At 42.9% G+C, this 13,206-nt stretch overlaps 3 protein-coding genes across 7 annotated transcripts in view; 1 reads left to right on the top strand and 2 right to left on the bottom strand.

The window, feature by feature from the left end:
* LOC126557212 (cytoplasmic dynein 1 light intermediate chain 2) overlaps nucleotides 1-13,206 on the bottom strand; it is a 367,651-nt gene that overhangs the window by 5,823 nt on the left and 348,622 nt on the right. The window lies entirely within an intron of this gene.
* LOC126562509 (uncharacterized) overlaps nucleotides 1-13,206 on the top strand; it is a 301,387-nt gene that overhangs the window by 69,022 nt on the left and 219,159 nt on the right. The gene's annotated exons all lie outside the window — the stretch shown is intronic.
* Nucleotides 1-13,206, bottom strand: part of LOC126558897 (V-type proton ATPase subunit d) — a 401,974-nt gene that overhangs the window by 293,399 nt on the left and 95,369 nt on the right. For 2 of the 4 annotated variants that reach the window (XM_050214984.1, XM_050215008.1), the window contains exons 1-4: nucleotides 7,371-7,375; nucleotides 5,143-5,264; nucleotides 4,245-4,753; nucleotides 3,650-4,070 (exon numbers count right to left, since the gene is read on the bottom strand). In XM_050214984.1, coding sequence (XP_050070941.1) covers nucleotides 3,654-4,070; nucleotides 4,245-4,753; nucleotides 5,143-5,263 — 1,047 coding nt within the window. In that variant the 5' untranslated portion in view covers nucleotide 5,264; nucleotides 7,371-7,375 and the 3' untranslated portion in view covers nucleotides 3,650-3,653. Of the gene's footprint in view, nucleotides 1-3,649; nucleotides 4,071-4,244; nucleotides 4,754-5,142; nucleotides 5,265-7,370; nucleotides 7,376-13,206 lie in introns of those variants that run through there. The other 2 variants (XM_050214992.1, XM_050214999.1) reach the window with 1 other exon arrangement.

The following is a 13,206-nucleotide window of genomic DNA, read 5'->3' as shown; positions in this document are numbered from 1 at the left end:
CGGTGGGCGCTCCGGGCCGGAATCACCGGAGTTCCGATCCGATCCGAAAGAATGATTCCGGATGCTTCCGGACAGCGTTTAGCCGAATTAAAAAAAAACACCATTACCATTCGTCGCGCAAGAACCGATAGAGAAAAATAAATAAGAATAAGGAACAATGACCCAAACCGAACAATACATGCTATACTTCCTGGAGAATCCGGACTGGCCTTTGGATCCGGACTGGACTTTGATCCGGACTGGCCTTTGATCCGGACTGGCCTTTGATCCGGGCTGGTTTTTGAATCCCGACTGGCTTTGAATTCGGACTGGCTTTGAGTCCGGACTGGCCTTTGATCCGGGCTGGTTTTTGAATCCCGACTGGCTTTGAGTTCGGACTGGCTTTTGAGTCCGGATTTTCCTGGAAGTATAGCATTGCATGTATTGATCGCTCGTGGTCAGCATTGTCATCGTATGAATACCGTCATTCTTTTTTTTTTCTTCCTTCTTGTTCGTATAATGTCTCGGTCATGTGTAAGCTACTTCTTGCTCATCCTTATTTCTTTTTCCCTCTCGCTTCTTGTCTCTCTCCCACACATGATGCTCATATCAATTTGCAGTGCATTCGTACTGAGCAGATTTCTTACTAAGCTACAAAGGATTTAAAGAGCCATTCATGTTGCCACATGTTTGTTTCGATTGCAGTCCTCACGCAGTTGGTTTTGGTTCTTTCTTTTCACGGGCGCCGATGTTTTTTTTTTAGTTTGGGGCGCTATTTAGCGTCGTATTGTTAGAAATACTATTGACGAATTTTGTCAATCTCTCTTAATATTATTAAGGGTGATTTTATAAGTCGAGAATATCCAATTCAAAGGTTTTGTACTGAGTGTGTAGGTGCATAAAAATGGACCCAAAACCACCCTCGTAAGCATAAAAACTCACCCAATCGTTCCTTGGGAATCGTGCTGCGGAGAAACGTAACTGCGCAAAAAGATACCGACAAAACCGGCGTCAGTTTAAAATGGACGTTCAGTCGATCCACTAGAGAGCTGCAGTTTGTACGTTCGGTCGGTCGATATCCACAGGAGATCTGCAGTGGCACTTGATCAAGGTGAATATTTCAGTGAATAATTCAGGAGAACTTTGCAAAATCTTTATTATTTGTAATAAGTGCTAACTGCGATGATTGATTTTTGCTTGTGCAGGGAAAGGCAAGTCGCTCTGTTATTTTTCCCGGTTCCGCTGGAGGCAGCAAGGTCTTAGCTTCACAATTATACTGCCCACCAAACCGGTTCGATTTTACGACTCTACGCGAACCCAACATCCATGGTAGGTATATACGAACGGACGCTATAGCGCCCCAAAGAAGAAACCGAAGACAAAAAAGAACACTATAGCGTCCTAAGAAGAAATCGAAGGGAATTGCGTAAAATCATTTTCCTTTTCTTAGCTGAAATTTTATCCTATAGGCCAACGCTTTGCCACATAAAAAATATAATCCCAACTTTTTATATTATTCTAGGCAGTCCCGGAGAACAACATTTTAAAAACACATTTTCTCGTTCATGATGGCTCCGGAAATCCTCACATAGCGAAGGTTCATTTCGAGGAAGCTACCCTCATTCCATCCCCGCCTGAAGACATCTTTACATTCAATGCGACGCTTTGTAAGTTACGTTGCTATTATTTAATCATTTCCCACAATATGGTACTTGTATTTTATGCATAAAAACTTATTTGACTTAATTTGACACATTTATTTTCTTTTAGATTCATACGGTGTCCCTGTGAGTCCCCAAAGTATGAGCTAGAATAATATCACTTCTGCTTTTGACATGTAGGAATAAAACATAAAACCAAACCCCTTGAGTTGTCTAGAGTTTTTCCAAAAGGTGTAGGCATCTGAAACTTACCTTCGGAATCAAATCTACAAAGCTGTGATGTTGAAGTGGTGTTCCAGTTTCCTACAAAATTGGGTGTAATTTTTAATACTTTCATTTCTCATCTGGGTTCAAGGGTCGAGCCTTTTTTGGGATGCTGAAAAATGCTTTTACATTGATGTTAACTCTGGTTGACATTTCAATCCGGCCTTATAAACCCTGTAATGCAGGCATGTCAAACTGTCGGCCCGCGTCAAAAAGGGCTGAACTCAGAAAGGAGTTTGAAATCCGATGGAGAATTGGTTTTAAAGCTGTGGAACATTTATTTTATATTATTGTTTGCCCATTTTACGTCCTGACGGCAAAGTTTCAACTTGATATGGAAATACAAGTAATAGATTTTCAGAACACCTTACAGAAAAATATCGATAAGTCGGGAGTCCTGCCAGGTACTGTTATCTTAGTGAAAAATATCGTATTATAAAAAAAAGAAAGATAAAATATTTTTAAGTAAAGTTTTTTAAGTTCAACTTTGTGGCCCACAAATTATCGGAAATGCCCGTAAAATGCAGCCAGCAAATGGAATGAGTTTGACACATCTGCTGTAATGCATTCGATTACATCCTCATCCCACACATAGAGGGCGCTGCTGCCCTTGCACGATGCACCTGCCGTTTTGTTCGGGAAGGGTCAATTAAAAAACAAACAGCAGCACTGCACCCGTGTCACGGGTGTCACGTGAGGGGTTTCGGGGGCCTTGAAGGTTGCTCATGTGGGAGGCAGTTAATCAAGGCAAGGCTACCGTAACTTGATGATAAAGATGAGCTACTTCACTTTTTTTTTTCGATGCCAGATGAGCAAATTTAATATTTTGTTTTTTTTATCATTAAAAAAACTTTTTTATCATTACGGGGATAACTACACTGTATGTGCTTTATTATTAATATTTATACCAGCACGTAATGATACAATTTTCCTCTTTATCTCTCTCTCTCTCTCTCTCTCTCTCTCTCTCTCTCTCTCTCTCTATCTTTCATTAACGACAATAGTGTTTGGATGGTGTTGCTTTCTAACACGGAATGCCAGTGTTTCTGTCTGTTTCGGTATCTGTTTCGGAACACCATTTCTTCAACACATCTCCATCCCCGTCCTTGCTTAGATCGGGTTCGCCTGCTTTAGGTTGTTTTTCTGTACACTTTAATTCGCTACCAACTGGACTCACACACTAGCGGGCCATAGTAACATGGGCGGGTACCGTGATTTTGCTAACATAATAAAACCTTACAAAAATTAAATATTGCCACAAATAACAGAAAATAAAGAACAAAACGCACACACTTCTCTTTCGGGGTGGGGTAGTTACACGTGGAAAAAAGGGAGTACTGTGGAAGCGTTCAAGCTCACAAGGCCTAAACGATAACGAAATACAACATGTATAGGATAGGAGCACAAGGAATCAAACAAAAAGGGAATGGGGCACAACACCCGGAAGCGGAAATATTGACTATCAAAATTTTAAACACACAAACGCACGCACACATTGCAGCCTCCAAGAACAAAGGGTACGCGAAGAAGCACGGTGAAATCCTGGCGTTGAGTCGTGTTTTGGGGAGCAACACGAATCCAGCGGCCAGGGTTTTCAACGCCGCGCTATAAACACGTACTGTTGATCGATGAGGCCATTTGATAGTGTTCGGGGTGTGTGGATGGCGCGCGCAATATTTTGGGTGGCTTTTGTGCAGAATTGTGTTCCATTGCTCTCACTGCCCGCACCGTTAGTCACCGCACACTGCCTTAAAAGATGGGAATGTAGTTATCGATCTTGGCCCGGTGCTTCTGGGCGACGCACTCCGCAATCCACACGATGTTGCGGCACTCCTGCTCCTTCAGCTTCAGGTAAGAGTAGAACACACCGAAGTGGAACTGCTGCATAAAGCCGTACATGTTCAGCTTCACCTCGTGCTCGTAGAACTTGTCCTCGAGCGTTTTGTCGCCCGGATTGTTGCCGGACCCGTCGAACAGGGCCGCGTACTCCGCGTAATACTCGGCGACCGCCTTCACCTGCTCGTAGTCGTCGGCGCGGGCGAGTGCGGCCAAACCGTCCGGGTTCATACGGCCACAGCGCGGATACAGCTTCGCTCGATCGTCCTTGGACAGCTCGGTACCGAACGAGTTGATCGTGATGATGATGGCACGACGATCTGCCTCGAACTGTGAAGTGAAAAGCGTACAGAGAATGAGTTCAAATCCCATCCAGACACCTTACGCCCGTATCCAACATCAGCTAGTCTAGTAAGCCATCAGATGGCCGACGTGACCTTAAAAGGTCGTTAAGCTAAGAAGAAGTTGGATAGTTGAATTAGAACAGGCATAAGGGACACGTACCGCCAAGATCTCGCACATAACGTCAGCGGTGGTGCCACCGATGTTCTTGCAAAAGTCGTAGAACGCCTCCAGGTACGCCTTGTACAGCGTGTTACGGATGATCTCGATGTTCATCTCGTCCAGATCCTGCTCCGAGATGCAGTCGACAAAGAACGGTGCCAGCGGCGTATCGACCAGTACCGCGTTGTACAGCTCGGCCGGCGTAGCGGCAACGTGGATCGCCTCCATCTGCTCGAAGCTACCGAGCGGGTGACACTTTGGGATCAGTTCGGAAATTGGACGCTGATGCAGGGTGCCCGTAATCAGCAGGATGATGTTGTCGATCATGTAGCTGTACGTGATGTAGTCCAGAAAGGTGGACAACGGTTCGACGGCATGGTTGCGCATATGCTGGAACTCAATGACCAGCTTTTCCCGCAGCTTGTCATCGATTACGGAGACGGCCAGTGGGGATGGTTCGTTCGCCAGGAACTGCCCGTAATCCGTACCCTGCAGATGCAGCTTCAGATCTGAAGCAGAACAGCGAGAGTTAGATGCATGGATTTTTCTTTTAAATATTAATAATTGATTCTAGAAGAACACAAAAATGGCTTTTTCTCGTAAAACTCATTACCCAAAAGTGGAGTTTTTGAGCAATATGTTCCTCACATGCGAACCAATCGTCATAGGGTGAATGTGTGTTGAGTAGGTCATATGACCCGCCTACCGCACACACACATCCACCCATCATGAGATTTGTCTTCAATCGCGCTCCGTTCAGCGCGTATAGAGGAGGCGAGAATGCAGCACACTCTGGTCACGAGGTCTTTTTTCTACTTCGTCCGCTCTGCATGAGCCCTTTTTTTATTTCCACAGGGACTTGGATGGGATTTTGGTCGTGGATCTCGCTTGGACTCACCTTCGAGCGTTTCGCACTGGACCAGGTTGAGATAGTCGGCCTGCTTAAGGATACCGCACTTGAAGCCACGGCAAAGGCCCTCCAGATAGCCACCGTCAATGTTAAACATATAGCCAGGCATGGTTTTTGCTGTGTTTTGTGTTCACGTCACGGCGGGATTGATTAAATTTCTGCCCGTTTCTGGATTTTATTTTATTTATTTTTTTTGATCGGTGAGTCAATGGAGTGCTCTCCTCCTATCCCGTGCTTTTCTTATGTTGCACTAGCGCTTGATTGGGATGCCTTTTTCTTTCAACAATTTGTGCGCATAAGCACGCATACGCAACACTCACACTGGCGCAACACAAACACGCACACACACACACGCAGATACACGGGCTCGCGCGAAACGAGGAAGAAACCAGAGGGCCTGTTGTGGCTGTTCGACCTACTCGACCCGATGGCAAAAGACAACGAACGAACTCACTTCAGGCAGCAGTCTGGTAGAGTCTGCAAGTACAGCGAGGCTCACAAAAAATAATCACCCTTCACTTGCTTGGGCGCCGTTTACCTCCCCCTTAGCTAATCTGCTCAAGTGATGAGGCAAAACGCATCATATGACTACCTATTCGGTATACGGACGTGGTCAGGGCACGGAGAGGGAGGGCGGGGGGGGGGTATTGGGAGAAGGGCACGTTGCAATGGGTGGTAGGGATTGCGTATCTGACGAACCATGTTTACAACAATACATCGGTGGGTTGCATCGTGCCTCTAGCAGGCGTTTTCAATGTAACGAACCGCTCAGCCCGTATAGTATAAACACGACACCGCGGTCAGCTGACGCCGGGCATTTAATTTTGTGTTGACCGTTGCAAGTGGTGTGTGCGATTAAAAAAAATATTTTACATATTTTTATGTTTAACATTTTATTTTTACATCAGTGGGCAGCGAGAATCATACTGCTACTGTTGCTAAAATATTTACCAAATGACGGCAATCGGAATGAATAATAAAAACATAAAATCGGTTATACGCATTACGCAACGTCCCTTGTTTGCAAGGTAATAGACGCAGCAGAGAAAAAAAAAGTACCGTAAGCATCTCCTACACGTTCTGCACCGGTAAACAAAAAGATGCGTCACAGAAGAGGGCCAGACATCCGAGCGCCCCACGTGGCAAAAGGTAATGTGATCGTGCGTATGCAATTCCGCTGACGCAGCACGCTACGCCCGCACGCCAGACGACAACACGTGAGAACTGGCGGGCTGCAGACGCAGCGAAACAAACCGATCCCATCCGGACTAAGCGTGAGTAGCGTGTAGTGTGTTGTTATCGTTAAAATCTGTCGTTGGGGTAGTTTAGTCAGTTCAAGGTCAGATCAAGTACCTTCTGTGTCCCGTCGTCGTAAGATCAACCAAACACGCTACCAATCGTTTTGTTTTCGAGGACCCAAGGTAAGTCCTCGATATCTCCAACAGTCCAGCAAGGAAGAAAACCAGCGATGTAAGTATGCAGCTGGCACGCGTGAAAAGTGAAAAGCAGACGATCGTATTACAAGAGATCCGTGTCTGAGAGGTGTATGTGAAGACCTCCAAAATTTCCATTCCCAGCTTCGTCCGATAATAAGAGATACGTAGAAAGAACTTTCCTCAGGTTACAGTAGGATCGGATGGCAGCTAGCACTGTTGCATGTATCTCTGCATCGAGGTTCTTGTCGGTGTGGACTTTTGACTCACAATAGTTGAAGTTTTCTGTGTGTCTCTCTCGACACAGGATATAGTAGATAAAGCTCAAAGTTTTGAGCTTTGAGTCTCAAATTACTCTAGCAATTTGACGACAGCTTGCAGAGACCAACTAGTTGATAGGTACAGGACATTGGTACAGAGCTTTCCATACACCTTACATGTCCTGGAGTAGTCTCAATAATAAACAGCGTCCAACAGCGGGCCTCGTACTGGGGGGGCCTTCTACAAGGGACTTAAGGCAACCACCCACCCGGTCACACGATCCCAACCGACAGGACCTCGTTGTAGCTAGTCTCGAACTTTCCTGTAAACTTCGGATGCATTGCACCATCATGGTGGCTTCGACGCTTAATGTAGTTGTTTACTTTATTTTCCATTATACCAATTTGCGGTTGGTGGTTGATTTTCACCGTTTTATTTGAGGCAACATAAAAACGTGCGATTAGTTTTGTCCGCTCGGTCCTTTCTCTTTCTTCAATTTCCTTTTTCTATGAGTCTGTGTATTTGCTGTTTGTGTTGTGATCTTCTTCAAGCAACGCTAACGTAAACATTTTCTTTTTGTTTTCAATTTCGCTCGTAGACTCGTCCGCAGGACTCGTTACTCCGTTGCCTAACAACACGATCTTACCAATGTATCATTACTAGAAACTCCTTATAGCAGTGAGTGCTGTGTACGGTTACTTTACAAAACGGAACGAAACAACAGAGAAAAACGAATCAGACAAACAATTTCCAACGTAAAGTGTCTTCCTATCCTTGTTAAAATAACGCTAGGAGTAATCATCTTGAAGATCCTTTATGACGGGAGAGCAAGATATTGCAAGAGTTTAAACTGCTGCGTTATGGTTGGTGTTAGAAAACTATGGTTTTGTATATCTTTACCTCGCTATAGTGTTATCTAATACCCTCTCTGCTCGGGGTGTTGCGCTGCTGCTGTTTACGGTTCTGGCTAATTATGACGCACTATTGTTTATCCTTTGCTACACAGAAACCTAAAATACTAAGAGATGAAGAGTTTCCGGTTACACTACTATCTTGCTGGTTGGATGATGCCATATGAAACCAAAGAAAAAAACGGGCGTTTTGAAAATAAATTCCTATAATATCTAGCGAGAGAAAAATTGCATACAAAACGGTAGGACTACCAATTCCTGGAGTTGAAGTTGGTGTGCATTACAAGCTTTTTCTCTCCAAATTGTTCTTTAGCTTGCTTAATTGCATTTAATGACCTGAATAAATAACTATCTCCTCCATGCTCTTAAGGGGATTGGTTTTTTGTTTGAATTTGCACCGCGCAACCCTCTCCATCGGTAATTGATTTACACATCCATATCTTCACAGTAATACTTAGTACCGTAGTAAAAGGACTACAGTACAGACTCGCAACCTTTTTTTTCCTCCCTCCCCCCGCAAGATAATTGCAAATGGGCAAAATGCAGTGTAGTGTAGGTAAGATTGTTTTACAGTGTTTGTGCTATTTCGCAGCTCTCGTTTTGTGTGCGGATGTGTGAAAGAAGAAGGTGGTGGGCCCTCTGCTGATCCTCTCCATTCTTCTTGGTTAACTTTCAATATCAAAATATGTTCTCTTCACGCGCCTAAGACGCGCGTTGTGTTGTTGCTAGTATTATGCTGATCGAGATGGAGAAAATGATGTAATGGCGGCGATTTTCCTTCCTGATCCGTCTTGTAAGGACGTAATGAATAGTGTGCGGTTCCCGGGTGTTTCTGATACTGTTCTAGGATTAATCAACGCCCTAAAGTATGCAAACGCGTGCTTGTAGAGCGCATTACATTGGTATGTGACACCGCATATTGCATACATTTCGGCGTTGGTTGTAACGGCATAATTCACACTATTTCTGCTCGGTACATGATGTTTTCGGGGGCGTCAGTGTCGTTCTTTTAAATCTTATAATAATGAGTGTGAATGTGTTATATTATCTACCTCTAAAAGAGCTTGCGTAGGCTTGCTTCTGCGCTTCGTTACTGTTGTTTCGCAATACAGATTTGTACAGATGACGAAAAAAAAAGTGAAAATAATAACGCATATATAACATTAATTTTAAAGACGAACCGTAGCATCATATGTTAGCATTGTCATTCAATTAATTCTTGTCGGTGTGTGCGTGATTGTGTTTGTGTTAATGTATTATCTTCTTCACTTTCGCTACAACACACATTTCCACTTTTCACCATATGTTTTGAAGTCTCAATTTTTAAAGTTGCGAAATTGTTTTATCGACAGAGAACATTATCCCCGTCAGACGACGAAAAACAGAGCGTAAGCACATTGATTTTTGGATTAATTTTTGTTAGTTTGGTGGGAGGGGGGGTGGGGGGGGGGGAATGGGGGCATGTAGACTGGACTCATCAGCTTGGACACCTAAAAGGATCTAACGATCCTATAAGATGAAGGAAAAGGATGTAAAAGGAATGGAAAGTTTGGAAATTGGAATAAAGTTAGACTATATTTCTTCGACGACTATTATGTATATAGAACCTAATAAGCTGCAGTTTTTCTCCCTCTTCTGTTAGCGCTCTTCACGAGAGCACTTCCCTCGCCCTTTCTACATATACACGACACACACCAATATCATAATCCGGTGTATCGGGGTATCGAACCTATTTTTTTTTTGTTCTCTTTTGCATTTTACAATAATATATTAAAAAGCACTTGCGCGGTTTAATCTAAACATATCATATAATCCCCCCTCCCCCCCCCCCCTTTTTCCCTCACACACATATTACTTCCCCTGTTAACCCCAATCTTCTTAATCTCTAGTCCTGTTCCTTTCTCAAGATTTTCTTATCATATCTTCCCCGTGTGCTAAACTAACTAGATTTTACTTGCCGAATTTTTCCTTCTCGCATATTCGTTTTCGTTTGCCCCCGGAAAAGCCCAAGAAAAAAAAAAAAAAGAGCGAAAACAAATGGCCACCCTACTTGTTTGGCCATGCGCACGTTAATGGCGCCCGGTTTGGGCGCCATTTTCGACATCCATATTTGTGCAATGCAAGCATTAAAAAAATGCGCAACTCAATTGTGCGTGTGTGAATGCCTGACTTGTGTGTGCGTGTTTTTTTTGTTGTTGTTTGTTTTACCCATCTCTTCATCCTCACAAATACTACTCTTTTTTTTTTGTTGCGAAATGGCCCCGAAATTGTATCTCGAACAATTGATACACCATCACAAATAATTGCGTGTCCTTAGTTTCCTTTTTTTTCCCGCCCGTTTTCCTTTTTTTCTTCCGTTTGCCTCAGTCGTTTTAGTGTTCCGCTATGAGGAAAGCCTTTACTCATAATGGTATAAATATTTACTTCGTTCCTTCTCCATCGCATCATAATGCCTACACCATCTTGCTGCCATCCATCTTTTTTTTGAAATTCCTTTCTCCTCGTCATTTTGTCTATCGGCTACAATATCGGAAACGGAAACCCGTTACGGGGAGAGCATCAAAAAACAACTAAGCCGAGCGCGAAAATGTGATTACAGCGGAAAGCGTAGGCGCGTATGAATCATAAGGATTCACCGCACCCTAAAAACACAAAGCTCACAGAGTATTGCAACAATTGCACGTGTGTTCGGGGCAACCCTTGCTGCTGCTGCTGCTGCTAGACTACACATTCCTACTACATGCGGAAACACGATTATTAGCTACTAAATAATGAAAAATATCGCGCGTTTACTTAACAGTTACGTTATTTCCGTTGGCTCATAAATTGGGCGTATGTGTAAGTGTATTTGTTTTAAGGATACCATTTCCTGTGTATCCTCCTACTCCTACTGGTTTCCGCATTGAAAAGAAAACAATTATCCAATAAAAAAGCTCTAGCACTTGCAGGTTCAATAAATAGCAATAACTCCGTCTGCTTAATAGTAAATTACACACAAAACGCATCACATAGCTTACTCTTCTGTCCCCACCCTATTTCGGGATCATTTTTAAGGGTAGCTTTCGGCGTACCTATACGTGTGTATGTCCTCAGTGGATAGAATACGGATTAGCTAACAGAAAGCAAATGTTCGAAACGTTTCCATACTACGTACTACGTAATAATAAGTTTAACTGCTCGCAGCCCTTTTATGATCCATTTTCCACCTTTTGCGCCGGGGTTTTGTTTCCTGGGGATATCCTTTTTATGCGGAAACCTCCTTGATTCGTTACGGAAGGCAAACACAGCGCTCCCGAGCCGGCTCCGATTTCAAGCCGGATTCGGTTCCGAGCCCATCATCCAACCCTGCTCATATCTCGGCCCAAGCCGTTCGGAACCTCTTAGAACCGGTTCCACTTATTTCTGGAGCCCGTTTTCCCATCACCAGTATCGTAGCATATAAAGGTGGAAAACACAAAAAGAAAAGCTCGAGCGATTGCATCGTGTGTATTTGAACCCCTGCGGTACAGACGGCACTTCAGCGTTGGTTATTTTAAATCCCGTCTGTACAAAGTCTCTATACACATACGCACACGCAAGTGGGAAATTCCCAATTGTTCGATGGCGCATTGTGCTGTAGTAATCAATTTAAATATTTGGACTAAGACCCTGTGTGGTTTTGTATGAGAGAATATTCAGTGTGTCTCTTTAGTAGATTTGTGCGTTTCATACGGCTGGTTCGGGTTGTTTCCCTTCTCGGAAACACGTTCACAAACGTAACCTAATGTTCGGTAACATAATTATGCTCCGATTGCGTACTGTCCCATTTGTTAATTGTTAACGATGTTTGGTTTTCTGTTTTTCCCATTGTATAGAGCTATTTGGAGATCGCACTGTTTGGAAGGAAACTTAAATGTTAAATGAAAAAAAAAATCATACAAACCATACGCAAAAAAAGACCTCAAATAGAAATAAAACGAATTGAAAGAAACAGAAACCAAAAAAAAAAACAAACAATAATGTGATACAGTTCCTAGTAATGCTTTATTATAAATTATGTTAAAAAATAAAGAATTCCTGCACTTTTTGTTTTCTTCACTGCATATAAAGAACAGACCATTATTGTTGTTTTCGCTCGATTGCAATTATTCTTACATCAAAAAGAAGAGAATTTTTCTTCTTCAAAACGGGGGTGTGTTGCGTAAAAAGTTCGTTCGTTTTATTTTTCTTCCTTCATTCGCGTTTTTCGCTGCTAAATTTTTGCTTTCATTTGTTATCTCTTCGGGGTGTGTTTTAAATAGAGGTTTCTATTTTCGCATACGATTCTTATCCCGACACACCTTAAAGGCGCACCCCAGAAGTGTCGAGTGACGAAATTGCAAAATGTGAACGATTGTGTGTTGCATGTTGGAAGGTGGCCGACCCGAGAGCCCTACAACAGGCCAACCCCCAGGCACGCGGCACGACTCACACGACTTATTACATATTACACGATATACAGATACACATAAAGATAACAACAACATAAATTACCCCATTGACAAAATGTGCCAACACTCAGGCACTAGTAAGGCAGATTTGTATTCACAAATCCCCTTAGTAGTGGTTATTGAAGGCAATTTTGCCAATAGGGTTGTGATACAATTTGTTAGCTGCAGCGCGTAAAACGGGGAGGTATGTGTGTGATGGTTTACTAGTTCGTTTTTTTTTTCTTCGTTGTCCCTGAAAGGCTCTGGAAGATCCCTCCAGGGTGGGATTTCCTGAACCTAACCAAGAAAAAGTACCTCTCGACAGAGCGCGTCAGAGAGCGGTAGAAAGAACTCTTAGTCTATGATTAGTGTTTCACTTTTCATACAAGAGAAAGGCGTTCGATGGGTGTGCAACAGTCGCGAAATACATACGTATAGAGCTAAAACGTAATAGAGATTTTACATACAAATGGACGCAAACAACAAAAAAGAAAACTAACGTGTTCGTCTTCACATGACGCGCGCCACGCTCGAATTCGAAGAATAAGATTGTGCGACATACTGTAGAATGGGGAATTTATATAGAGCTTTGCTGTTTTGGGGCGCACTTTACACGCAAAAATAGTCGCTATTATTAGAGATTCAGATTCGATTCTTTGTTTTGTAATGAGTGGTTTTGTGGGACGATATTTAAACGACGGTTCCCGTAGGCAATATCTAACGACTAATGGTGACCGCGAAAAAAAAAAGGGAGGCAGTATCAATCTTTTCTAACAACGTTGGTTTGTTCGAGCATTTCCTTTATATTATTGAGCCGTGAGTACTTCAAAATAAACATTATCTTTATGAGTGTATTTCAGTAACTGCAGTAAAAATGAAATTTAACATTTAAAAGAGATTTCTGATCCATTATATTGAAATAAACTGATAACTAAAACAATTGTAATCGAAACAAATAAACTTCCATTAGTTCTGGGCTGCGATCGACACGGCTCCTTA

This window comes from Anopheles maculipalpis, chromosome X (genome assembly GCF_943734695.1).
Source record: "Anopheles maculipalpis chromosome X, idAnoMacuDA_375_x, whole genome shotgun sequence".
In the NCBI taxonomy this organism is placed as follows: Eukaryota; Metazoa; Arthropoda; class Insecta; order Diptera; family Culicidae; genus Anopheles; species Anopheles maculipalpis.
The sequence above is the reverse complement of the archived record's forward strand: the minus strand, read 5'-3'. Positions and strand labels throughout refer to the sequence as shown.